This window comes from Dasypus novemcinctus, chromosome 1, assembly GCF_030445035.2.
Source record: "Dasypus novemcinctus isolate mDasNov1 chromosome 1, mDasNov1.1.hap2, whole genome shotgun sequence".
Lineage (NCBI taxonomy): Eukaryota > Metazoa > Chordata > Mammalia > Cingulata > Dasypodidae > Dasypus > Dasypus novemcinctus.
Genome location: NC_080673.1, coordinates 54876515 through 54904358, shown reverse-complemented (window position 1 = coordinate 54904358; position 27844 = coordinate 54876515). Strand labels below are relative to the sequence as shown.

Below are 27844 nucleotides of genomic sequence, written 5' to 3'. Positions count from 1 at the left end.
GAAAAAATATCACTCTTGTATACTAGTTAACAATAAATAGTACTTAGTATTTGCACTTGCAGAAAAAAATACTAAAAATATTTTATTATGGAGCCATAATTTTGCTTCTTAGAGTCGATGATATAAGACTGTTATATTTCAAAGAAACATAATGTAGAACTCTTCTATCTACATAATACCCTTAAATGAGATTTTCACTGGTTTTCATGCTATACTAAATAGTATTAAAAAGAGGTTCTTCAGTATATTATTTATCTGGAAATAGTAATGCTGAAGCTTACAAAATGAGAAAGTTATAAATAGTAAACATTTATAAGATGTCTACCTGTTTCCACATTTTCAGTCTCAACTTCTTGTTCTTCTGCTACATCTTGCATCATGTAAGTCTCATCATCATAAACCAGAACCTGGGCTGCATAGCCCTGCTCTAATCTGGCACTTGGAACTGGCTCCACAATCACTGCCGGATATTCAGAAACATTTCCACTTTCCTAGAAGAGCAAATTTAAAAGACAATCAATCTTTTTTATTCATAAATTCAGGATTCATTTACAAATCCTTGAGTTCATACACTCTTAAGCAACCCATATAATCAGTTTCATGTATTACAAATGTGAATGCAAAAACCAAAACAAGAAGTGGAAAGGGCTAATTTTAATATTTTTTCACATCTCAAGAGGTAAGACATTAAAATTTTTAAGTAATCAAGGCTTTAGGATTAAGATGGCAGATTAAAAACATGCATATAATGTAACTCCCTCATGAAAGCCCTCTTAAATGGCAGTAAAAGACTTGTTTTAGACAGAAGCAGAGAAAATAGCAGAGTAACAAAATCTTCTGAGATTAAAAGCAGACTGGTGAGTATAAAGTGGTTTAGTAGACCCAGGAAACCCAAATCACAGATTGGCAACAGAAATAGCTGAGAGACAACACACTTTACACTGAAGAATCCACAGAAGGTAACTTCAATTACTTCTGGAAATGGAGGAGCAGCAGGTGGTAAATAAAGAAAAGGGGACTGAAACAAGAAAGATTCCGTGAAAGTTGTTTGAGAAGCACTTTGATTCCTAGATCCTCTCCCTCCACCAGTTCACTAGGCAACTAGCCCTCCACCACCTCTGCAAAAGGCTGGAGACGGAAAAGCAAGAAGGGGTCTTTGAAGTATAATAGGAACATTTTCTAGTAACAAACCATAACATTTCCCAGTTAGCTTTTCAGCTCCCCATTTTTAATCATGATTAAAGTATTGTCAGACATTTGAGAAAAAAAAAACTCTAATACTGAATAAACATATATATATGCATATATATTATATATATTCATATTCCTCCAGAGATAAAGGAAGATATTATAGCCATAAAACAAGAGCAGGATATAATTTAATGAAGAATATTAAAAACAAAGAGTTCTTAGAAATTAAAAACACAGTAGTTGAAGTGAAAAAATAGAAGTCTGAAAGATAAAATTAAGGCAATCTTCCAGGAAGGAAAGAAAAAAGACAAAGCAATGGAAAACAGGAGAGAAAAGATAAATCTATTATTGAACCAGTCCAGGAGGTCCAATATCTGAGTAACAAAAGTACTAGAAAAAGAAAATAGAAAAAAATAACAAGCAAAAAAGAAAAAGAAATAAAGGTTCAGAAAGAAATCAAAGAAGTAATTCAAGAAAATGTTATAAAGCTGAAGAATATTAGCTGTCTTTGAAAAAGCCCACCAAGTGTCTAGTATAAAAAAATTAAGGGAGATCTACATCAAAGCACACCATTATGAAATATCACAAAACTGGGGGCAAAAAGATTTCTAGAAAGAAAATACAGATCACATACAAAGGCCATATTGGAAGCAAAATGACAATGAGGCAATTTCTTCTAAATTATGAAGAAAAATTACTTCTAACCTGGACTTCTTTACTCAAAACATCTTATGACAGTAGAATATGGATATTTTCTTAAGACATGAAAGATCTCAAAACATTTACCTCCCATGAATCCTTTCTCAAGAAGCAACTGGAGAATGTATTCCGTCAAAACAAGAGAGTAAATTTTTTAAAAAGACAATGACTTAGGATACTGAAAATAGGAAATTCAGCATGAGGAGACCATTAAGAATCTTAGTAGGATAGTATACCAGGTTCAAAGGGCAGCCAGTCCAGATTGTGGCACTGTTGACTCCTGCCGCAGCATGATGAGCTGTTATCATCAAGATAACCACTGACATTAAGTTCCTAAAGACAGGTAAGCCTGGTCCAGATTTTACCCATATTTTCTGTGATATACCTTCTCATTTCATCTCTCATAAGTGTTTCGGTTTGACTTATTCCTAAGTGTTGTTAGAAGACCATAACGAGCTTATAAGCATAAAATATTTTTTAAAAAACAGTATTCTCTCCATGTGACCATATACCTGCTGGACAAACAGGCAACACCTGGTCAATACTATAAGCTCTGCCAGATACCTGACAAGGATGCTCCCCATGTTTCCAAGATCTAACTAATGACCTTGTTCACTGATTACCTCAGTAGAAGCTCTTGAAACTCAGCGAATCTGATGCAAAATTGTTGAGCTATCTTCTCCTGGAAGAGTATACCTAATTATGATAATACTGTTCTTGGTACACTATTCTTTTTTTTTTTTTTTCCAAAATAAATAATGTATTGTTTAGGAATATATCCACAAGGTGATAAAAGTAGAAAGAAAAGTAAAGGGATGCTAAACAGTAAGTCAGGATTAATGGCACCTCTGGCGAGAGGGATGAGGATATGAGAGAGAGAGACTTAGTATTCTAAGATAACAGTAATTTCTATTTTTTAATCTTAGCGATAGGCAATGTGTATTATTTTTATTCTTAGACTTTACATATATAAACAATACATATTTTATTTATTCTTCATTTTTTATAAATTCCACAAAAAATTTTAAATTGTGAAAAACAAAGATATAAAAAAATTTTTTAACTGAGATACATGCTGAATATTAATATTGAATTTCCTATTCTATGTAGTGCAAAAAATGAGTCTAACTTTTTAAAGTTAAAAAAAAAAACTTTCCCATAAATAGAATAGACTAATAGTTGAATTGTCCATACTAAATGGTCCAGCCTATACATAGTACTACCTAGCTATAAAATAGCTGTAAAAGAGAAGTATGGGCTAGGTAAAGACTAATGAGTTTCCTTCATTTAAAAAAATTAAGAAAGCAACATCAGGAGTAGAATTTGGACTAGTATTGATCTAAGCAGTAAATACTTTATTTATATACAATCCAAAGCATTGGCATCTTTCCAGTCTTTGAAATACAATAGTAGCAATCTGATATTATTTCATATTGTGAATTCCCCATCCCCACCCTACCAGTAGAAAAACAAATCAAACTTTCTAAACCTTGAACTGCTTGAGGCCTAGAATTCTATATGAGGACTATACCTCTGTCTACATTCTCTTTCCTAACGATTAAGATTCTAGCCACATTCTTCTCTCTCATACATCTTAGTTGAGTTTTAATATTTCAATGGTTCTTTCCCTTTGACCATAAAAAAGCTAAAATCTATTTTTATTTTTTAAAATCTTTCAACTTTTCTTTCTTTTACCTGAACTTCAGAGCTTAACCTTTTGCACCAGTATGAAGTTCTCAAAAATTTTTTTTCTAACTTCCTAACTCAATAATCACATATACTTTACAATCTGGATCCAACGACCCCACTGAAACTATTTTTTTCAAAATGTTAAGGACCATAAGATGTATGGGGCTTTTCTTTATGAGGTAATGAAAATGTTCTAAACTTGGATCGTGGTGATGAATGTAAAACTCTGTTAATATACTAAAAGCCACTGATTGTACACTTGGATGGATTGTATAGTATGTGGATATATCTCAATAAAACTGCTTTTTAAAAAATGTCAATAAGGACCAAACTCAGGTTTTCATTCTCCTTTACCTCTGTACAGAGTTTTTATACATTGTCCACCACCTCAATTTTTAAAAATTCTTTCTTCCCTCTTTTTGTTCTCTTTCTACCACTCTACTTTTAATTATCTCCATTGATTCTTTTTCCATCTTAAGGGACTCACATCTAGTCTTTAGCATATCCTTTTTTCTTACTTTCTACTACCTCCACAGGGAAGCCCATCCATTCTTATGGTTTCAAACAAAATCTCCATGCTGATGATTACTGTGGTGCACTGAATTATGTACCCCAATTTAGACATGTTCTTGGTCTTGATCCACATTCCTGAATCTGTGAACCCATTGTGAACAGGAGCTCTTGAAGAGGTTATTTTAGTTAAGGTGTGGTCCAAATGAATGAGTTTGGGTCTTAATCCAGACAAATGGAGTCCTTTATAATAAGCAGATAGAGAGAGAGCAAGTCATGGAGAGGGGTTAGAAGCCAGAAGTCAACAAACCCAGAAGAGAAAGGAGAGAATATCACCATGCAATGAAAAAGCCAAGGAACCCAAGGAATGTCGACCAGCCACAACACTACTTACCCAGGAAGAAGCAAACCTGCCTCCAAAACCCTGAGACAATAAATTCCCATTTTTAAAGCCATTTGGTATTTGTACAACAAAAAATTGGTATGGTATTTGTCATAGCAGCCTAGCAAAACTAAGACATGACTAAAATTTATCTTCCACCATGATACATCTCCTGAACTCCAGAACCAAATTTTAAACTACCAACCTAACACCAACTACAGGAATACCCAATCAACACTTCAAATTTAACATGTCTAAATGGAACAAATTATCAGCTATTCTCCCTTTTCCCAACTCAGTGTTTTCTCTAAAACTCAGTTACTTCATATTTAACAGTATCTAGTACACAGCATTCAATTAATAATAGCTATTACTATATTTTAACAATAATAAGAGCCTAAAAGCTACGTTTACCCTAACTTTCAACATCTTTTGACATTATAATCAGAATTGTTTACATGAAAATATTTTTTGCGAAAAAAGCTTCAAGTACTCATTTGTCTAAAAGTTTAGCACACTAAGCATGGGTTTTTATGCTCTTTGAAATACAACCCCAGCTCACTTTATAACTTTATTTCCTATAACGGTCCATACAAGCCATTGGATTACTTGAATTATCCCTATTCCAAGACATTTGCTCATGTTATTTTGTAGCCTGGAATTGCCTACTACATCTATCCAAATTATTTTCATCCACTAAAGGTCCATTTCCAGGGAGTCTTCTATAATCTCCCAATCTGAATCAATTTTTCCATCCCAAATATTTCTAGAACAAGTTGTTTGCTGAATATCACCAGTTCTCATTGTCCTATATTATAATTACCTATTTACATATCCAACTCCTCAACTAGATTGTGAGATGTCTGAGAGCATGAGTCCCTACCTTAGGTCAATTTTTATAGCCTCCTCCACAACATGCATTTCATATAAACTAAAGTGGCATTTTAGTATTTGTAGTTTGGTTCAAAGAATGATATAAGTCAACAAATTTTTAAGGGAACAGGTAGTCATAGATTCATATGTGCTAATCAGGTAACTAACTTCCTGAGCTTTTTCTCTGCTAAATGATAGAGAACAGAGGTCATTATGTGCAGATAAGGAAGATAAATATCATTTTGTACTGTGTAGATGAGTTAGTTATTTTTACTAGGAAAAGGGAGTGAAAGAGGAAGAGACTAGAAGTATTTGCTTTATAATATAATATTTAAAACTGACATGTCCATGCTTATTTTACTTAGGATCACTATATTCTTGCTCAAATCACCAAAATATAATATAGTTCAAGTATATGAAATCAAGATTCAGTTGGATCCTGGCACTACCTACCGAGTTCCTTATAAGCTAGGGTTGTCAAACTTAGCAAATAAAAATACAGAATACACAGTTAAATCAGAATTTCAGATAAACAACAAATAATAAGTATGTCCCATGCAATAATTGAGATATACAGTAAAAAAAAAATTTCATTATCTATCTGAAATTAAAGTTAATGGGTGTCCTGTATTTTATCTGGCAACCCTATGGTAAGCCCTAATGGTGATCACAAAATCTTCCATTCAAAGAGAAAGATTCTTAGTTTAAAGAGGCAGGACAACTTCAATTCTGCAATGTTCACCTAAAAAAGAGCTTTTATATACACTCAGTCATTCCTTCCCAGGTACTAGAATTTCCAAAGACAAATATGATAAAAGAGCTGAGGGCAGTGGTATTTTCATTCTTTAATCACTATATTTTAGGCATAAAAAGAAAAGGAAAGACATAAAATGCAGTAGTACGATAAAAGTACACATATTTATTTTACATTTTTTTCTTTTATTTTATTTTAGAATAAACCACCTTCAAATTCTTCTCAAAACTGGCTTTGGGGGGTTCTGAGTCCCACTTCCATTGTTTATCCCCACAAGTCATTCCAAATAAGCATTACATGCTTGCTATGTAAACCCAGTTCTCAGACAAGTTCCCTAACCCACATGTTAATAATACCGGAAAACTTAAATATCCCTTAGAATGGATAAAGAATGGTATATCCCTACAATGGTACACAGTACTTTGCACCAATTAAAAGGTTAAAGCAGGTATCCATATATTGGCAATAGTAAATATTCCTAATTAATATTTGAGAAAAACAAACTGCAGAACAGTATTATGATTCCATGTATATAAATATTTATTTTACATATGCATTAAAGTTTGGAAAAATATACCTCCAATTATTACTACTACAGTGGGGCATTGATAAACAGATAAAAAAAAGGATTTTCATTTTCTTGGCATGTTTGGGTTTACTGATTCTTTTTTTTTTTTACAATGATCCTGTATAGCTAAGAAGAAAAAAAATCAACATACTGTTTTGTTTTGTTTTTCATTGAAAAATAACAATTACTTGGTTTTTTTTTAATCCCTTAAACCTGGTAAGGGATAATTTGAAAACTTTAAAAGAAACATCAGGGGAGCAGATATAGCTCAAGTGGTTAAGCGCATGCTTCCCGTGTAATAGATCCTGGGTTTGATCCCTGGTAGCTCCTAAAAACAAAACAAACAAACAAAATGAGCCAACTGGGATAGCCAGTGATTAAATGCCAACTTCCCACATACTAGGTTACCAGTTCAATCTCCAGCCCCTGTACCTAAAAAAAAGAAACACCATCTGCATGATATAAAGCTTTGGGGGAATCTGCTTCAAGAAATACAAAATAAATTTATTTATTTTTCATCATTTCTATCCAGGTATAATTAATATAAATAAAGTTCATTCATTTTAAGTAGTGTTTTATGGATTTTCATGAATGTAGATATTCCTATAACCATCATTATAATAAAAAAATAAAACATTTCCATGAAACTCCTTGTATTCCTGTACTTTCCAGTCAAACGCCATCCCACCACCACCAACACACACACACACACACCTGGGCCTAGGTGACCACTGATTTGCTTTCTATCACTGTAGATCTGCCTTTTCTAAAATTTCATGTAAGTGAAATCATACAGTTTGTGCTCTTTTGTGTCTAATGATCTTTAAATTAGCATAATGCTTTTGGACATTTATCCACATTTGTATCAGTACATTTCTTTTTATGGCTGAGAAGAATTCTATTGTATGGATATACCAACTGTGTACCATTCACCTGTCTTCATATGGCTACTATTTGCCTATGAACATGCCGTCTCTTAACCTCCTTCCTTTCCCTGCCATTCCATATTTCCCTAAGAGTCAAATTACCGGATTATATGATAAGTGTGTGTACATTTAATATATTTAAAAGAGCTGTCAAATTATTTTCCAAAGTGGTTATATCATTTTACATTCTCACTGGTAATTCTATGAGAATTCCATTTATTCTACATCATTTCCAACACATTAGTCTTTGTAATCTTTGCCATTGTGTGCATATAGTATTATCTCCTTAAGGTTTTAGTTCGCATTTCCCTAATGACCAATATTAGAGAACATTATTATTTGTTCTTTCTGGCCATTCACAAAAGTTATGTTTAAATTTTTTGCCCATTTTAACTGGTTGTCTCCAACTTCTTTACATATTCTGAATATAAGCCCTTTGCCTATATATGTATTGTAAATATTTTCTCCTAATCTTTTGTGTTTTCATTTTCTTAATGGAATTCTTTAAAAGCATAAATTTTTCATTTAAATGAAGGCCAATTCCTTTTTTTTTAAGTTGAGGCTTTTTATGTTCAATCTAAGAAATCACTGCCCAGTCCAAGAGTGAGAAAATTTTCTTCTGTGTTTTCTTCCGTAAGTTTTCATAGGCATTTTAATGATTAAATCTACGATCAATTTGGAGTTACTCATTGTGTTTGATATTAAGGAAGGACTGTGGTTCATTTATCTGCATACAGATGTCCAGTTGTTCCACCATCATTTTTGAAAGACTCCTTTCTCCATTCAATTTTATTTGCATCATTATGGAAAATCAACCAGCCAAATATTTGTGGATCTATGTTATGTTCCGTCAATCTATATGTCTGTAGGAATGCAACTACCTTACTATCTCAATTACTGGGACTTTATATTTATAGTAAGTTTTTACAGGTATGTTAAGTGCTCCAACTTTGTTCTCAATCATAAGTCTTCTAACCCATGAACATGGAATACCTCTCCATTTATTCAAGCCATCTTAATTTCTCTCAACAACCTTTTGTAGGTTTCTGTGTACAGGTCTTTCACATCTTAGTAAATGTATACCTTTTTTTTTTTTTTTTTAAAGATTTTTACTTATTCCTCCCCCCGCCTCCCCCCCCAGTTGTTTGTTCTCACTGTCTGCTCTGTCTATTCATTGTGTGCTTGTCTTCTTTTTAGGAGGCCCCGGGCACTGAACTTGGACCTCCATGTGGGAGAGAGGTGCCCAATTGTTTGAGCCACCTCTGCTCCCTGCTTATGGCGTCTCTCATTGTGTCTTTTTGTCGCATCTGCTCGCCAGGACAGCCCATCACGTCAGCTTGCTCTCTTGCTCGTCTTCCTTAGGAGGCACCAGAAGTCAAATCTAGGACTTCCCACATGGTAGGAGGGCGCCCAACTGCTTGAGCCACATCCATTCCCCTATCTTTTTTTTTATAATATATTTTTTACTTACCTACCTATCTTTTTTGATGCTCTCAATAGTACTGCTTTTTAAGTTTCATTTTCAAATTAGTTACCAATAGTACAAATAAAACTGATTTTTACATATTTACTTTGTAGTCTCTGGCTTTCTCATATGTATTTATTAATTCTAGTAGTTGTTATGTAGCTTCTTGGGATTTACTATGTACACAATCATATCATGTAAAAATAAAGACAATGTTACTTCTTCCTAATATGTGGATCTCATATTTTTCTTGCCTTGTTGAATTGACTAGGTATGCCAGTATAATGTTAAAGAGAAGTGGTTAGAGTAAACATCCCTACTAACCTTAAAGAGAAAAAATTCAGTCTTTCACAATTAAGCTTGGTGTTGGCTGTGGTTTTCCACAGATGGACTTTATGAGGTTAAGGAAGTTGCCTTTTACTATTAAGTTTAGGGGATTTGGGGATTTGTATAGTGAATGGGCATGAATTTTAGCAACTGGGTTTTCCATAGCTACAGACATTATCTCACAATTTTTCTTTTTTCATTCTGTTAATGTGGTGAATTACATTGGTTAAATCTACCCTCCCAGGATAAACCCCATTTGGTCAAGACATATGATTCCTTTCATATGTTGCTGAAATTGATTTGCTAGAATTTGGTGAAGAATTTCTGTTTTTGTATTCATGAGGGATACTGGTTTTTAACTATTTTATTCCCAATAATATCTTTGAATGGTCTTATAGCCTCATAAGGTAAGTTAAGAAATTCTGCCTTTTCCTCTGTTTTCTGAAGGGACAGGATTGGTACTATTTCTTCCCTAAATGTTTGGTAAAATTCATCAGTACAGCCATTTAGCTCTGGAGTTTTCTTGTGGGAAAGATTTTAACTAAGAAATCAACTTCTTGATTAGTGCTATTCTATTTCTTTTGGAATGCTTTCAAGGAATTTGTCCATTTTATTTAAGTTGTCAAATTTATTGGCATAAAGCTATTCATATTTAATAACTATGGTAATGTCTCTTCTTTCATTCCCAATATTTGTAATTTTTGCCATCTCTGGTATTTTTCTTGATCTCTCGAGCTAAAGATATATCGAAAAATGATGGGAAGCAGATGTGGTTCAAGTGATTGGGCTTCTACCTACCACATGGGAGGTACCAGGTTCAGTTCCCGGTGCCTCCTGGAGAAGGCAGGCTGGTGCAGCGGGCAGGCACGGCGAACTGATGCAACAAGATGATGCAACAAGAGACATGAAGAAGAAAGACAATGAAAGACACAACAAACCAGGGAGCCAAGGTGGCTCAAGTAATTGAGCCCCTCTCTTCCACATGGGAGGTACCAGGTTCAGTCCCTGGTGCCTCCAAAGAGAAGATGAGCAGACACGAAAGCACACAGCAAATGGACACAGACCGCAGACAGTGACCTCAAACAACTGGAGGGAGGGGGCGAGAAGGGTGAGTAAATCTCAAAAAAAAAAAAAAAAAAAAAAAAGTTGAGCTTCTAGTTTATTTTCTCTATTATTTGTCCACTTTTTACTTCATTAATTTCAGTTTTTGTTATTATTTCCATCCTTGTTACTTCGGGCTTAATTTGATCTTTATATTCTAGCTTAAGGTGCAAGCTTAGATGCTCAATTGTGGACTTTTCTCCTTTTCTAATGTAAGCATTTGAAGCTATAAAATTCCTTCTAGGTACTCTTTAGCGGCATCCCTCAAATTTTGGTAAGAGTTATTTTCCTTTTCATCCAGTTTGACTATTTTCTCATTTTTCTTGTAATTTATTCCTTACCCATGGGTTGTACAGAAGGGAGCAATATCAACATATCTGGGGATTTTCCAGGTATCTTTCTGTTGTTAACCTCTGCTTAAATTCTGAATTGGACAGATAAATTTCTCCAGAACATTCCAACCCTTTTTAAATTATTGACACTTGTTTTATAGCTAGCATATAATCTATCTTAGTGATGTGTCCATGTGCACTTGAAAGGAAATGTGTACTGAAGTGCTGTTGGATGGTGTTTCCCAAGTGTCAATTAGGTCAAGCTGGTTGGTAATGTTGGTCAAATCCTTCTATTTCCTTACCAGTTTTTTGTCTACTTGTTCTATCAATTACTGAGAAAGGAATATTGCAATTTCCTATTAAAACTATGGATTTGTCTCTTTCTCCTTTCTTTTCTGTTAGTTTGCTGCTTTGTGTATTTTGAAGCTCTAATATTAAATGCAGACATTTAGGATTGTCATGTTTTCTTGATGAAATGGTCCTTTTATAATTTATGAAATGTCCCTCTTTATCCTTGGCAATATTCTTGTCCTGGAACCACTCCAGCTTTTTTTATGATTAATGTTTGCATGGTTTATTTTATTTCATTTTTTTACTTTTAAACTATCTGTGTGGCTATACTCAAAATAAATTTCTTGTATGTAACATATAGTTACAGTTTTCCTTTTTTAATCCATCCCAACCACATTTGCATTTTAAAAGGCATGCTTAGGCTATTTATATTTAATATTATCAGTCATAGCAGGTCTTAAGCTATTATCCTGCTCTTTGTTACTTCAATTATTCCTTGTTCCTTTTATTATTTTTCTATTTTGCTCTGGATTAGGTACTTTTTTAGAATCCATTTTATTTCAAGCATTGGCTTATTAACTATATCTCTTTTTTAGTGGTTGTCCTGGATTTTACGAAATGCATCTTAAGTTATCACACTGCCTACAAATCATATATTACTTTATGTATAAGAAAAAAGCTTTCAATAGTATTCTTCCAATTCCCTCATTATATCCCTTTTTCTGTTGTTGAAAATACTTCTTTACATTAAAAGCCCCACAATATCTACATTTTAAACAATTACCTTTTAAAGAGATTTTTAAGTTATTTTTCTAATTATTTTACATTTACTCACATATTAACCATTTCCAGTGCTTTCCATTTCTTTGTGGAAATTCAGGTTTCCACCTGGTATGATTTTCCTTCTGCCAAAAGAACTTCCTCTAACATTTCTTGTAGCACAAGTCTGCTGGTGATAAATTCTCTCAGCTTTTGTGTGACTGAAAAAGGTTTCACTCTGAAAGGTATTTTCCCTGTATATATAATTCTGAGTTGACAGTTGTATTTTTCAGCATTTTAAAATGTGACTGTCTTTGACTTGCATAGTTCCAGGTAAGACATTTGATGTTCTTATTTTTGTTCCTCTAGATAATGATTTTTTTCCCTCTGGCTGTTTTAAGATTTTCTCCTATGAATTGCTTTCAACAATTTTATTAAGGTGTGCCTTGGTGTCTACTTGCTCTTTGATTTATCCTGTTTGGATTTAAGATTCTTGGATCTGTGCGTTTACAGCTTTTGTCAAATTTGGAAATTTTATGGCCATTGTATTTTCCTCATTTTTTTGTTTCCCTCCTCTCCTCTCATATGGCTACTCAAATTACATGTATGTTAGACAATTTGATAGTTCTATAGATAACTGAGTCTCTCTTCATTTCTTTCAATTTACTCTCTGTACTTGATAATGTACTTTCTAAAACTATCTTCAAATTCACTGATCTTTTCTTCTGTATTACCTCATCTATTTTTAATCCTATCCTTTGAATTTTTCTATTCATATACCTTTCATCTCTAGATTTCATTGGATTCATTTATAAGTTTTATTCGTCTCATTAGGTTAACAATTTTTTTTCATGTTTTCTTTTAATTCCTTGAGCGTATTTGTAATACCTGTTTTGAAGTCCCAATATGCTAATGCCATCATCAAATCATTTCTGTTTCTGTTTTTGTTAACAGTTTTTTCCTCCTCTTTACAGGTTTTATTATTCCTGATTCTTGTATGGTTTAGTATTGGGCATGTTAATTTTACATTGTTTGGTACTGCATTTTGTTGCCTTACTTTTGAGTGTTTGTTCTGACAGATAATTAAGTTACATATGGACCAACTTATTTTTAAACTTTTTAGGGCAGGTATGGACAATTCCTTTATTTTAGGGCTAATTTAGCCCTACTATAAGGCATGGCCCTTACAGAGTTCCTAATGAATGCCCTGGGTGTTCAACAAGGACTCTGCACCCTAGCAGCTGGAACTCTAATTTAATCTTGCAGCACCAAATGAACTCTGTAAATTTTTCAGTGAATTATTCAGTTTATACCTTCTGGTCATTCTTTGCCTGGCTTCATGGAGTTTCATTTACACCTCAACAGGTTAGCATTTAGCCAAAGACCTAAGGGGCCCTATAGGCAGAGATTTGGTGTTCTTTCTCTGTGCAGCTTCTTCCTCTCAAATATTCAGTCCCTTAAATTACAGTTGCTTTAGCCTCTCCAAACTCCAAATTCTCCTTTCAAATTCCGTTTCCTCAACTGAGTGAGACAGTCGTGTTCTGCTGGGTTTCCTCCTCTGTACACTGTGTTCTAGAATGTGGTCCCAAGAAATAATCCAGTGTAATCTCAGGGACTCCTCCACTTGGGAAACACAGTCCTACACTGGCTTTTGTCCAATGTGTCAAAACTTTGGTTACATTTGTTTTGTCCATTTTCCTAGCTGCTATGTTTATTCTATCATAACCTGAAGTATGAGAACTCCCAATCTTGTCTGTCTGGAAACAGATGCCTTTTAGAAATTGTATATACTGTATTTTAAAATTCATAATTAAACCTTTTTTTTTTTGTTTTTTCTGAATTAACTCCCTCTTCTATGAGACTCACCAGCAATATATTTCTTCTTCAAAATTTGTTTGGGCTAATCCTGAATGTGTACTCTCCCATATGATCTTTAGGTTCCTATAATCAATTTTTCCCCAAACTTGTTCAAACCTTCACTAGAGATGGAATTAAATGTATAGATTAATTGGGGGAAATGGACAGTCTCACTATCAAAGTACAAAGTTCATCTCTTTTATTAAATTCTTCTTTCATGAGCTTCAGCATCATTTTCTTCAAACAGATCCCATATATTTTTAAAATTTATTCAATATTTTACATTTTTATTAGTTTTCTGAAAGAGAGCTTATTTTCCATTATCTCTTCTAACCAATTACACACTTTGAAAAGGAAAACAAGTTTTTTGTTGTTGTTTTTTATCTTTTTGTTGTTTTTTTTTCAGGAGATACTGGGGATTGAACCCGGAACCTCATATATAGGAAGTAGGTATTCAATCACTAAGCTAAACTCACTCCCAAGCTATTTTTTATTTTTGTTTTTTTGTTTTGTTTTGTTTTTGAGGTCCCAGGGCCAGGGCTTGAACCTGGGACCCTGTGAGAAGCCAGCACTCAACCACTGAGCTACATCGGCTCCCCCATGTTGGCCTTTTCGTTTGTTTGCTGTGTTTTGTTTTTAGGAGGTACGAGGGACTGAATCTAGGACCTTGTATGTAGGTGGCGGGTGTTCAACCATTTGAGCTACATCCACTTCCGCTAGTTATTTTTTATGTCAGTTTTGTAGTAAGCCAAACTGCCAAACAGTCTTTTTTTTTTTTTTTAAAGATTTTATTTATTTATTTATTTTTATTTATTTAATTCCCCTCCCCTCCCCCGGTTGTCTGTTTTCTGTGTCTTTTTGCTGCGTCTTGTTTCTTTGTCCGCTTCTGTTGTCGTCAGCAGCATGGGAAGTGTGGGCGGCGCCATTCCTCGGCAGGCTGCTCCCTCCTTCGCGCTGGGCGGCTCTCCTTATGGGTGCACTCCTTGCGCGTGGGGCTCCCCTACGCGGGGGACACCCTTGTGTGGCACGGCACTCCTTGCGCGCATCAGCACTGCGCATGGGCCAGCTCCACATGGGTCGGGAAGGCCCGGGGTTTGAACTGCGGACCTCCCATGTGGTAGACGGACGCCCTAACCACTGGGCCAAAGTCCGTTTCCCGCCAAACAGTCTTATTAGTACTGATTGGTCTTCAGTGGATTTGCTCTGCTTCTTCCAGGTAGAAAGATGTATTATTTGCAAATAATTTGGCCTCCTTTGTACTGTTTATACTTTTTTCATTATTTTGCTTAATTGAAGGAAAATATTAAATATTTGTCCTCTTTCCATTTTTAAAGGAAATGCTTCAGTCATTCACCATCAAACAGGATGCTGGCTACTGATTTGTTAACAGTTTTTAAGATGTTAAAGAAATATACATCTACATTTATATTAAGAGTTTTTATCAGGAATGGATATTGAATTTCATAAAACCCATTTTATCACCTTATCCCTATTAATACAATGAATTATATTAATGGTTTTCTTAATATGGAATTTATCTAAACCTTATCTGGAATTATCCCAATTTTATAAAATGTATTAATTTTATAATCAGGAAAAAAGTTATTAAAAAAAAAAAAGCTTCAAAAATCATTATAATAACTCTTTAGATGTCCACCACTTTTTTTTTTCCTGAGGTATCAGGGCCAGGGATTGAACCTGGGACCTTCTATGTGGAAAGGCAGAGTTCAATCCCTGAGCCACATCAGCTCCCTTGAGTTGGTTTTTTTCGTTTGTTTGCTTGTTATTCAGTTTTTTGTTAAGTTTTTAGGAGGCTCCGGGAATTGAGCCCAGGACCTCCTGTGTGAGAAGCAGGCACTCAAACTAATTGAGATGCATTTGCTCCCCTGAGTTGGTTCCTTTGTCTGTTCGCTCGTTGTTTTGCTCATTGTTTGCTCATTTGTTTTGCTCGTTGTTTTGATTGTTGTTTGCTCATTTGTTTTCTCTTTAGGAGGCACCAGGAACTGAACCCAGGATTTCCCATGTGAGAAGCGAGCACTCAACTGCTTGAGCCACATTCACTCCCTCCACCACTTTCTAAACATTTATTTTTTTCTTCAGATTCTGGGACTATGACTGTAAAATTCTGACAGGTTATTTTTTACCCCAAATTACATTTTAGATTACAGACATTATTATATACAGGAAACATTTCTGAAAAGTTGCTCCTTAGACAAAATCTAACTTTCAAATATCCCTGTCCCCAAACTCTCATTTAAAATTAGAATGTATTACAGAGATACTAATGTCTTTTCTTTCTTCCTGCAATTCTTTTTACCAGATAGTCCCATGAGCCTAACCCCCTCATTTTATTTAGGTCTAAACTCAAATACCACCTCTTCAGAGAAGCCTTCTCTGATCACCTTAATTAAAACCCACCAATACCTCTTTATTCCTCCTAAGCCCTAATTTATTATTCATAGCACTTCTGAAATACTTTATCTCAAGTGCCTTGGAAAAGTACTTGACACAAAATTGGTTGTCAATTAATATTTGATGAAGAAACAGATGAATGAACCAACATAGGATCATCTGAAGAAAAAGTTCCCTAATAACATTTTCCCCCATTCTGGTGTCACAATACCTAAAACATCGATTAATAAGAGTATTGCCTTCCTTTACAAAAGCTACCAAATAAAATCAATAGTCAATAATACCTAGGTAAAATTATTTCCTTTATCAGATCCTTTCTGCCACGATAGTAAGTTCTCCTGGTCATGAACATCAGGAATTCCATGTAAAGGAAGAACAATATAAGTAGTCTTCCAGAAACAAACTGTTTTTCTCTTTTTCCCATATTAATGGTACCTTTTGATGAGCACCAGGTGAACATGTCCTGCCTATTATTCTTGGTGGTTCCCCTCACAGGGTTAAATATCAACCGAGCCAAACTATAGGACACAGAGAAAGCACTAGAGAAAGCAGCAATATTTGGGCTGGGTGATATAGGAGGGGATTCATATCCCCTAGGTCCCTGCTCTCTTTTGTAAAATCATTTTTGGAGGTGACCTCACAGAAAGGAAAAAGAAATGAAAATTATAAAAGGAATAAAGTATGTTCCTTAACTCTGGCTTATCTTAATAGACTCTGAACCATTTAGGTTCAAATAAAAAAGCAACATTTAGAGTTACTAAGAACAAGGGAATACTTCATTCCCTTTCCAACATGTTTGCTCATAGCTGATCTGGACCTTTGAAGCCTGAATAGACATGAAGAAAGGAAGAAAAATACACACAGCCTGATATCTTAAACTTGTTTCTCAGTCAAGCCACTATACCACTATATTGATACTAAGTACCAGTAACAGTAGCACCTTTCACAGAAAATTAGAAAACGGATTTTTTAAAAATACAGTAAACTCCTCCATTTTCCTATCTCATCTCTGGATCAAATATTTATCCATTATTGTGACAGCAGTTGTATTTTAATTTAGATCCCTCCCAATATTCGGTCTTCACTGAATGGTGTCAACAGAAGCCAGGGACTGGAAGTTGACATATTTCTGGTACTTTCATTATTTACTCCCATCTCTTATTCTTCAATTTTACCAGTAACAGGAAAATAATGAAATATGCTAATGATTCAAAATTCTACATGTATAAACTTTCAAAACCTGAATTTCTTTTATGATTTACCAATTATCTATATTCATAAATATATATAATACTAAAATATGGATTTCCAAACTGAATTAGATAAAATAGAGTAACAAAGAAACAGAAATGACAAGTAAAACAAATACAAAATTCTAACATGAGATTAATCTAATTTAGGTATAGTACATACCTACACACTCTATAATCTAAAACAATGGACCTTATCAGGAATTGAAGCCTATCTCCCATCTAGAACTACAGTATAATTTCTTTCCTTTTTTCTTGCAAGTTCATTCAAACATAAGTGTGTCAATTCATATGAGCCCTACAGTACCTTCCTCAAACTTTTATTACCTAAAATTATATATGGATACATGATATATGTATAATATCATGCATTGTACATTTCTACTCTCAAATACCTCTTTTTCTATTAATTTCATAATTAGTTTCATGCATTGATTTCCATGAACAAAACAGAAATGTAATACATTGGATGCCTAACCTCTTGATTTTCTACTCCATTGCTGGAAAGCTCCAAAATAGAACCTCCACTGTCAACCACTGCTGATGTCATTGTTTATTCCCTGAGGATGCTTCAAACGCTATTAATCAATGTAATTAAAGGTTTCATGGATGAGTGCTGGTATTACGGGTTTGCATTATCATGTTTTAAAAGTCAAAAGAGATCCAGTGGAGTATATATCCAGAAATCCAGTCTTCTAAAGATGATTAACCAGAGAGCCTAAAAAAAGGAAGAATTTGATAAGTTATAAAATAAATAAATAAACAGGAAGGATATAAAGCATAATATATTTCACAATTCAATTTTTTATTTTTTTAAACTAAAAAAAAAAGGAGATAGGCTTATACAGCTCTATGTCAAAAGAGGGCAGTAACGAGCATTCTACTTAATGTTAACATTCAGGTTCATGAAAAACCTGAAGTTCTTACCAAGAAGTGATATTATGATATTTACATTCTAGGAGACAAAATGTTATAACATTCTTCCTTTATGAAGATATTTTATTCCTGAAATAGTTTGATAGAAAATTTAATATTTTATACACCAAAACAAAATGTGTGGGACTGAGACAATTTCTAAAAGTAACTACTTCTTTAACAAATTAAAAGATTTATTGGCTTATAAATATTTCATTCTTCTTCTTTGGCTCATTGGTTTGCTTGTCTGAACAATAAAACTAGAACTGTCTCTTGATTAAGGAAGCAATCTCATTTTGTATTCACACTTTGAATACTCTACAAAGACTATAAAACAGATTCCTTTGAGTTGCTTAATCTTTCAAATAGAGTAGTTTAAAAACAAAGTAACCACTTAGAATGCCTTTGATATTACTTTACCATACTTTCTTCAATAATGGTTTTGCTATTTGTTCAAAATACATATAGCAAATGGTTTAAGTAAACATAATTCAAGGTTTTCCCTCTTGTAGGGATGAAGGTCAATATGTGCATCTGGATTTATGCATTAAATTTTTCCTTAAAAATTAAACATTTCATTTGATTTTGTGTATGCTAAAATTTCTCATACAGAGAAATTACAGAGATTTATTTCTAACAGGAATTTTTCCATTAAAAGTTAAAGAATACAGAAAATTAAGCATTTTAAAGAGAAAATATATCTCTGTAATCACCCCATTTAACATTATGACCTTAATATTAAGTTTGACTACTAGTACCATAGAAACAAAATAATAAAGAATTTCTATAAACATTTACAATAAAAAGAAAGCAAAAATTTCACCTTACTACTTAATTGGAGGATCACTGGAGTACTCCAGTGCTCCTTTTTGATCTTATGAATAGAGAATGGGATAGGAAGTATTTGTATCTTAAGAAATATTTTTAAAAGACTACAGTCCCATCACACTGAAGTTCATTTTTTATCACATAAGGTAACAGATATTTCCAATTTCTGTTTTCTGAAAATACAGATAATGATAGCAGAAATAAATTTTACTTACAATTTGGACATTGTAGTCTCAGCATCCTTCACTACCTTCACACCTTGGCAAGAGAAAAAATCTGAACCAGTAGTTCTTTGGAACTACTAGAGAGGGGAGGAAAAAGAGTATTAATACAGTCTTATTAAAAAACATTTTGCCCAAAATAAGTGTCATTCTGATATGTGCTTATTACAACAAACTATCTTCAATGCCTAATAACACGTTTACATAATAAATACAATAAGGAAATAATTTCTAGGTTGAGGAATGAGAATTTTTTATCAAACAACATTTTAAGTCACCACTAAATAAGTTATTGAGTAAGGACAGAGTCAACAGACATATTATGGCTTTATTTCAATCAACCAATATGTTTTTAATAAGTGGCTGAGGCATAATCCCTGCTCCCCAGGAGTTTAAAATCAAATTTAAAAAGGACGACTAACCCAAAAAAAACTACTAGAAAGCAATGTTAATGACAGGCTATTGCCCAAACTATGCATCCACACACATCCAAACATCCGAAGTCCTACTTCTCCCCAACCTCCTCAAATATCCCTCTTCCCTTCAAAGGCCAGTGTGTTGATCTATGTACTGGACCTGGTGCCTTGCTCCAGCAATTATTCCCTTTTCCCCTAACCTTCTCTCACTTAACACTGGTTCCTTTCCCTCACCATATAAACATTTTCAAGGTTCCCTCAGCTTAAAAATCAAAAAGCCTTCCCCTCAGATAAAGCTCTAGAAAAAAAACTTCTATACTGTCTCTACTTCCACATCCATCACTACTCAATTGAAATTATTACTAAATTCAGGTTGTCAAGTCTAATGTATAAGCTTATGTTTTTATAGGACTTCATAGAACCATCTGACACTAATGATCATCCCCTCATTGCAAACCTCTCCCGGATTTACCTCTTCCATCTCTAGCTAATCCTTTTCAATTCTTTCTGGCAGACGCACCCTAATTTTCGTGGGGCTTGGGGCAAGAATACAAATGGAAGCTGATATATCCTATATCTAAATATTTTAAAGTTATAAATCAAGCTAATAAACTGTTGGATTATTCTACCCTTCTACCTTAACAAATACTCTTTTATAACAACCTGAAAGGCCAAGTTCTGATTTCTATTCCTCATACTTCTTCAGTCAAGTTCTGTGGGATATGGAAGGCCAGCCCCCCTCCCCTGGCCTATAGTCTACCCCTCTTCTCTTCCTACCCTGGGCTCCTCCCCATCCCATGAGAGGCTTCATATGCATAAACACGGGCATCCCACCCAGCTCACTTGCCCATGCTCTGGCCACATGCCTATAAACAGCTGTCATTTGGCTATCCCTTAGATTTAGGGGGTCCCAAACATGTGGTATAGAGAGGAGAAAATCCAAGGAGAGGCTTTAAAAGTCATGGGCAGGCGGCGGACTTGGCCCAGTGGTTAGGGCATCCGTCTACCACATGGGAGGTCCGTGGTTCAAATCCCGGGCCTCCTTGACCCGTGTGCAGCTGGTCCACGGGCAGTGCTGACCTTCGCAAAGAGTGCCCTGCCACGCAGGGGTGTCCCCCGTGTAGGGGAGCCCCATGCGCAAGGAGTGCACTCCGTAAGGAGAGCCGCCCAGTGCAAAAGAAAGTGCAGCCTGCCCAGGCGTGGTGACGCACACAGGTGAGCTGACAGCAACAAAAAGAAACAGATTCCTATGCCGCTGACAACAGAAGCAGGCAAAGAAGACACAAGAAATAGACACAAAGAACAGACAGCTGGGGGGGGAAGGGGAGAGAAATAAATAAAATAAATCTTAAAAAAAAACAAAAAAATAAAAGTCATGGGCAGGAATTCGGAGGTCCTCAGGCATACTACCTCTCCCAAATGTACTTCCTCTCCTATTGTGCTGAGCTCAATAAATCTAACACACACACAGGTTGCATAATAACAAGATCCTGACATCAACCAAGACTCATTTCTCCCTCCAAACCATCAGACTCTCTTATGACCTCTTCTCTATAACTCCATGGCTTCTGCCACAGTTTAAGTCCCTATTATCACATACCTATACTACTATAATAGCCTCAGAATTTTCTCCCTTATAATATCAAAGTAATCCAAGATGGAATTAGGTCAGCCCCCTCTCAAAATTCTTCACTGGTTCCTCATTACCCACAAGATGATATCTCAACCTCTCTACAAGCATTCGGATTAATACAAATGGGTTGGGGGTCTAAGTCTATTTTTCAGAAATTCTGAAATGTTCGTTCTTACATGTTCAGGTTTAGAAATCACAAACTGTATCCATGCTCACTGCACAGCCTCATCTCCCTTTACTCCCTCTATCTTATTTTATGCCATGATTATTTATTTGTGCCTGTCTATATGCTTCTCTCACATCTTGAATATCCTTTCCCCGGTTGTCCATTTGGCCAATTTCTAGTAATCTTATAGGTCTCAATTCTAATAAAACCAGATCCTCTCAGGGCTCAATCATTTTCATTTCCTATAAGTCTGTTCCCCCAATACACATGACATACTTTTGCCACAAAAACATCTAAGAAATATAGCTTCCAGCAGATCATTCAGTTTTACTTCTTATCAACCATATCAAGCCCTATGCACTCTAAATCCCTGCTCCTCTTTACCTTCCTAGTCCCAAAGGGCAAGGTTTTACAAATCTGTATATTCATTTACAGGGCCTAAACCAGAGTCTTTCATATAGCAGACATGCAGTAAATATGTAATAAATGTAAACAAACATGTTCCAGTCAAACAAATATCTTCATTTGTTCATCACACACAACACACGAATTCTAATCTTTGTCCTTTGTTGGTAATCTCTCACCAGGAACAGCTGCTTCTTTGGTTATGCAAATCTCGCCTATCTCTCAAAGTCAACTTTTTCCCTACAATGACATCAACTCTTTCCTCTTACAAGTCTTTTGATAATACTTATTAAGCATTTACTATATGCTAAATATAGAACTATGTTAAGAATACAAAAATGAAGTCAGAACCCAGCCTTCAAACAGTGTAGACTAGAGAAAATAAATACACTTAGAAGCTATTACAATGATGCAAATGCCATAACCAACGGAAACTGTACAAAGCACAGCCCAAACTAAAAAAGAACACCCAAGGCAGCCTCAGAGAGTCTAGGCAGACTTCAGACAGGAACCAAACCAACCTTTGGTCTGAGACTAGAAGGGGTGGAAAATGGCCTTGCACTTAGAATCGTGACTACAAAGCGAATTTTAAGGGTAGTAGAAATTCTGTGCCCAATGATAGCAAACAAATATCACCCAGAAGTAAATTCTTTTCAGACTGCAATTAAGTTACCTGGAGCACAGATCACACTCTCATCAAAAACAGTATACAGTATATACATATGATTTTATTTACATAAAGTAAAAAACAGGGAAATTTAAACCTATGATGTTAGAAGTCAGGATAGTATCACAAAAGGCTAATCTCACAAAGTACACTTAAAAATAGCAGAATAGGGAAGTAGATTTGGCCCAATGGATAGAGCATCTGCCTACCACATGGGAGGTCCAAGGTTCAAACCCAGGGCCTCCTGACCCATGTGATGAGCTGGCCCGTGAGCAGTGCTGATGTGCGCAAAGGAGTGCCCTGCCACCCAGGGGTGTCCCCTGCATAGGGGAGCCCCACGCCCAAGGAGCGCGCCCCAGCATGAAAAAAGTGCATCCTGCCCAGAGTGGCACTGCACACACACACAGAGCTGACACAGCAAATTGACGCAACAAAGATAGGCACAGATTGCCGGTGCTGCTGACAAGAATATAAGCGGACACAGAAGAACACACAGCGAATGGACACAGAGAACAGGCAACTGGGGGGGGGGGGGGGGGGCGGAGAAGAGGAGAGAAATAAATAAAAAATAAATCTTTTAAAAAAAAAAATATGGAAACGGACTTGGCCCAGTGGTTAGGGGGTCCGTCTACCACATGGGAGGTCCGCAGTTCAAACCCCGGGCCTCCTTGACCCGTGTGCAGCTGGCCCATGCTCAGAGCTGATGCGCGCAAGGAGTGTCGTGCCACACAGGGGTATCCCCCGCGTAGGGGAGCCCCACGCGCAAGGTGTGCGCCCATAAGGAGAGCCGCCCAGCGCGAAAGAAAGTGCAGCCTGTCCAGGAATGGCGCCGCCCACACTTCCCCTGCCGCTGATGACAACAGAAGTGGACAAAGAAACAAGACGCAGCAAACAAACACAGAGAACAGACAACCGGGGGAGGAGGGGGAATTAAATAAATAAAAATAAATCTTTGAAAAAAAAAAAATAGCAGAATAAGGAACCAAATACCCAAGAGCAAAATAGGGAAAACATATAAACACACAATCACAAAAACAGATATAAAAATTGCTCTTAAACACATGAAAAGATGTTCAAATTCATCCACACAGAAAAAAATTTTTAAATGAGATATCATTTCTCATCTATCACACTGGCGAAAATTACAACTTAATAGTTTTAATAAAACATGTTTAATAAAACATGTAAGTTTTGCAAAGTTCTGGGGAAACAGCACACTTATACACTGCTGGCGGGAACGCAAACTGATACTTTAAGAGTGGAAATGGCAAAACCTAACAAACTATGTCATGTGCTCACCTTTTTTTAACAGCTTTACTGTTTACCCACTTAGAGCATACAACTAAATGGTTTTTAAGTATATGCACAAAGTTGTACAATTTTCACCACAACCTATTACAAAATTTTCATCACCTCCCCTCCCCACCAAAACAATCTCCATTTTTATTGGCAATTATTCCCCATTCTCCCCCATCCCATAGTCCCCAGCAATCTCTATAGATTTACCTGTTTTGGCCATTTCCTATAAATGGAACCATAAAATATGTGGTCTTTTGTGACTGGCATCCTTCACTTAGTATAATATTTTCAAGGTTCATCCATATTGTAGTATGAATCAATATTTCAGTTCTTTTCGCTGCCAAATAGTACATGCCACTGTAGGCATGTACTACATTTTATTAACTCATTTATCAGTTGATAGACCTGTGAGTTTTTTCCACCATTTGAATATTACATATCTCGCTGCTCATTATGAACATTCGTGTACAAGTTTTTGCATGGACATGTGTTTTCATTTTTATGTATATAAACGAGAATAATTGTTGGGTCCTATAGTAACTCTATATTTAACTTTTGAGGAACTAAAAAACTGTTTTCCAAAGTAACTGCACCATTTTACATTCCCTACCAGCAGTATATGAAAGCCCCAATTTCTCCACATCCCTGCCAATAGGTTATCTTTTCTTTCTATTTATCAGAGAAGTTGTGGGCTTAGAGAGCATGCATAAAATACAGAATTCCCATATACTACCCTATTATTAACACCTTGTAGTGGTGTGATACATTTGTTACAACTGATGAAAGCACATTTTTATAAGTATACTATTAGTTATCTTTTTTATTATAGTCATCCTAAACCAGGTAAAGTGATAGTTCATTGTGGTTTTGATTTGCATTTCCCTAATGACTAATTATGTTGAGCAACTTTTTATACACTTATTGACCATTTGTATATGTTCTTTGAAGAAATGCCTATTCATCTTTTTATTGTTGAGTTATAAGAGTTGTTCATATACAAAATCACAAAAAAAAAATTGTTTTTTAAAAAGAGTTGTTCATATATCCCTGATTGAAGTCCCATATCAGATATATGATTAGAAAATACTTTCTCCCATTCTTTAGGGGTTTTTTCTCCTTCAGTTTCCTGATAGTATCACTTGCAGCATAAAAATCTTTAATTTTGATGCTCAATTTACATTATTTTTCCCTTTTGTGTCTTCTGCTCTTAGTGTTAAAACAGTGCTTAATCCACCGTCATGAATATTTACTCTTATGCATTCCTCTAAAGTTTTATAATTTTAATTCTCACATTTAGGTCCTTAATCCATTATGAGTTAATTTTTACTTATGATGTGAGGAAGCACTCCAAATTCATTATTTTGCATATAGGTCCCCAGACCATTTGGTGAAAAAAACATTCTTTACCCATTTTATTGTCTTGGCACCACTGCTGAAAATCAACTGGCTTAAGTCTAAGAGTTTATTTCTGGACTCTCAATTCTAGTCCATTGATTTAAAAGTCTATATGCCAGTACAAGACAGTCTTAGTTATTATAACTCTGTGGAAGGTTTTGTTGTTGGTTGGTTGTTTGAGGTACCTGGGGCTGGGGATAGAACCCGACACCTTTTATATGAGAAGCTGGTGCTCAACCACTAGCCACATTGGCTCCCCTGAGATGGTTTTTCTGGTTGTTTTGCTTGTTTGTTTTTGGATTTTTGTGGAGGCACTGGGAACTGAACCCAGGATCTCCCATGTGGGAGACAAGAGCTCAATTGCTTGAGCCATATCCGCGCCCATGTAGTAGATTTGAAATCAGGAAGTTTGAGTCCTCTAACTTCATCCTTCTTTCTCAAGAGAGTTTTGGATATTCTAGATCCCCTGCATTTCCATATGAATTTCAGGATCAGCTTGTCAATTTAAAAGTCAGCTGGGATCTTGATAGGAACTGCTTTGAATCCACACTTACTTTTTGACCTACAGCTCCACTTCTAGAAATTTACCCTGAATTTAAACCCCCAATATGAAAACACATAGGCACAAGGTTATTGACTGCAGTATTGTTTATATTTGTAAAATATTAGACACAAGCTCAATGCCCTTACATAGAGGACTGGTTGAATAAACTAAGGTACATTCACATGCCGCTGTACTATGCCACTATAAAAAAAAAGAATGAGAAAGATCTCTATTAACTGATAAAGCAATTTATAGGCTGTATTATTAAGTGAAAAATAACCAAAGTGCAAAATATTATCTATAACAGGCTACCTATCATGTAAAAAAATAAGCATGTATCTGCTCATTTAGACTAAAACAAATATAGGAAAGATAATCCAGAAATAATAAGAATAGTTTTTTATAGGATCTGGAAGAAACAGAGTGGAAAGAAAGGGAAACAGAACCAGCAGAAAGGAAGAGGGAAGAGTGACACTTCTCTAGCATACGTTTTTGTACAGCTATAACTTTTAGAATCATGTTGTTTCACATTCTCAAAAAAAAGATATAAAATCAGATATAAGGGGAACCCCAAACACTACACACAGTAACAAAATGAACCTAACTTCATTACAAATGAGTAACATAACCACCCTAAAGGGAGTAGAGGGGGAAAAAAGTAACCTAAGAAATTTTGGGAAAAAAGTATTTTGACTATAAATATAGAGCTAAAGACAAAAACAACCATACACAATTGTACTTTAGTTAGTAAATTTGTTTTTCACAGTAGTATGAGTTAGCAATTCTGAAACTATTTTTATTCTAGGACTGAGAAAATTAACAAATACAATGTAGATCAAAAGAGCCAGGTTTTTTCTCTGTCAAAAGAGTGAAAAATAAGTTGCAAATAAGGAAGAGGAAAGCCTAGGATGAGCACTGTGGCAATGGACTGGACTCAGTGATACTAGTATGAACTCATGGTTTCTACAACATCTAAAAATAGATGTTTATATATGTAAATACATAGATATATTTCTTTATTTTGTCCACACAGGATCTAGAGGCAATGAAACCCCAGTAACAATGAGGACTGCTATTGCCCAGTTCTTGATTTCTATATCCATTCTCCAATAAAATGAACTGTTTCTCCTTGGAGACCTCACTGATTCCAGGGCTGGGGCAAGCAAAGTATAAGATGATATGAATCTGCTTCCCAGAAAGGAGGGAACTTTCAAACAATGATGGGGACATGCCTAAAGGAAATGGGAGCTAACGTGAAGGGGCTCCCAATGACCAAATCTAGGAAAATCTGAACAAAATTTAAAATGATAGGGGGAATGGATGTAGCTCAAGTGGTTGAGCACCTGCTTCTCATGTATGAGGTCCCAGATTTGATCCCCAGTATCTCCTAACAGCAAACAAACAAGAAAACCAACTCTCAATGGGGAACAGATATAGCTCAAGTTGTTGAGCACCTGCTTTCCATGTATGAAGTCCTGGGTTCATTCCCTGGAACCTCCTTAAAAAAAAAAAAAATGATAGCAATAAATTTTAATTCAAAGAACAAAATAAATATCCATGGGTCTGTAATGATTTACATAAATAAAGGAATAAATAAATGGGAGGAGACAGCTCTTCTTCCTTACAGTAGAATTAAAATAAATTCATATAAAAGGAGGTAGAATGTAATAGAAAACCACCATTTGGTAAATACTACATCAGTAACAGTGTAAAGAATCATAAATCAAAGCCAAAATTAGTGAGTTTGAAAGTATTATAAGAAACAGTATATTTGCATATCTTCATAATATCACCCTACAAGATAACTATTAATTACAAAGGGAAAAATAGCAACTTTATAGTGGAGAAACCTGGCAGACATGTCTTTAGTCAAGTAATAAATGTAACATCATCAGTAATGGGACACGTTGACATCATGTTACTCCTGAAACGATACACTGAGAAGAGTACAACATTACTTCTGTGGCAT

The 27844-nt window shown here is 35.2% G+C and overlaps 1 protein-coding gene across 10 annotated transcripts in view; it reads right to left on the bottom strand.

Annotated features, from left to right (window-relative positions):
* The window catches only part of ELF2 (E74 like ETS transcription factor 2), a 124105-nt gene that overhangs the window by 57614 nt on the left and 38647 nt on the right, over positions 1–27844 (bottom strand). For 9 of the 10 annotated variants that reach the window (XM_058289777.2, XM_071214642.1, XM_071214632.1 and 6 more), the window contains exons 2-4: positions 19345–19430; positions 17865–18104; positions 326–491 (exon numbers count right to left, since the gene is read on the bottom strand). In XM_058289777.2, coding sequence (XP_058145760.1) covers positions 326–491; positions 17865–17936 — 238 coding nt within the window. In that variant the 5' untranslated portion in view covers positions 17937–18104; positions 19345–19430. The remainder of the gene's footprint in view (positions 1–325; positions 492–17864; positions 18105–19344; positions 19431–27844) is intronic. The other variant, XM_058289815.2, reaches the window with a different exon arrangement.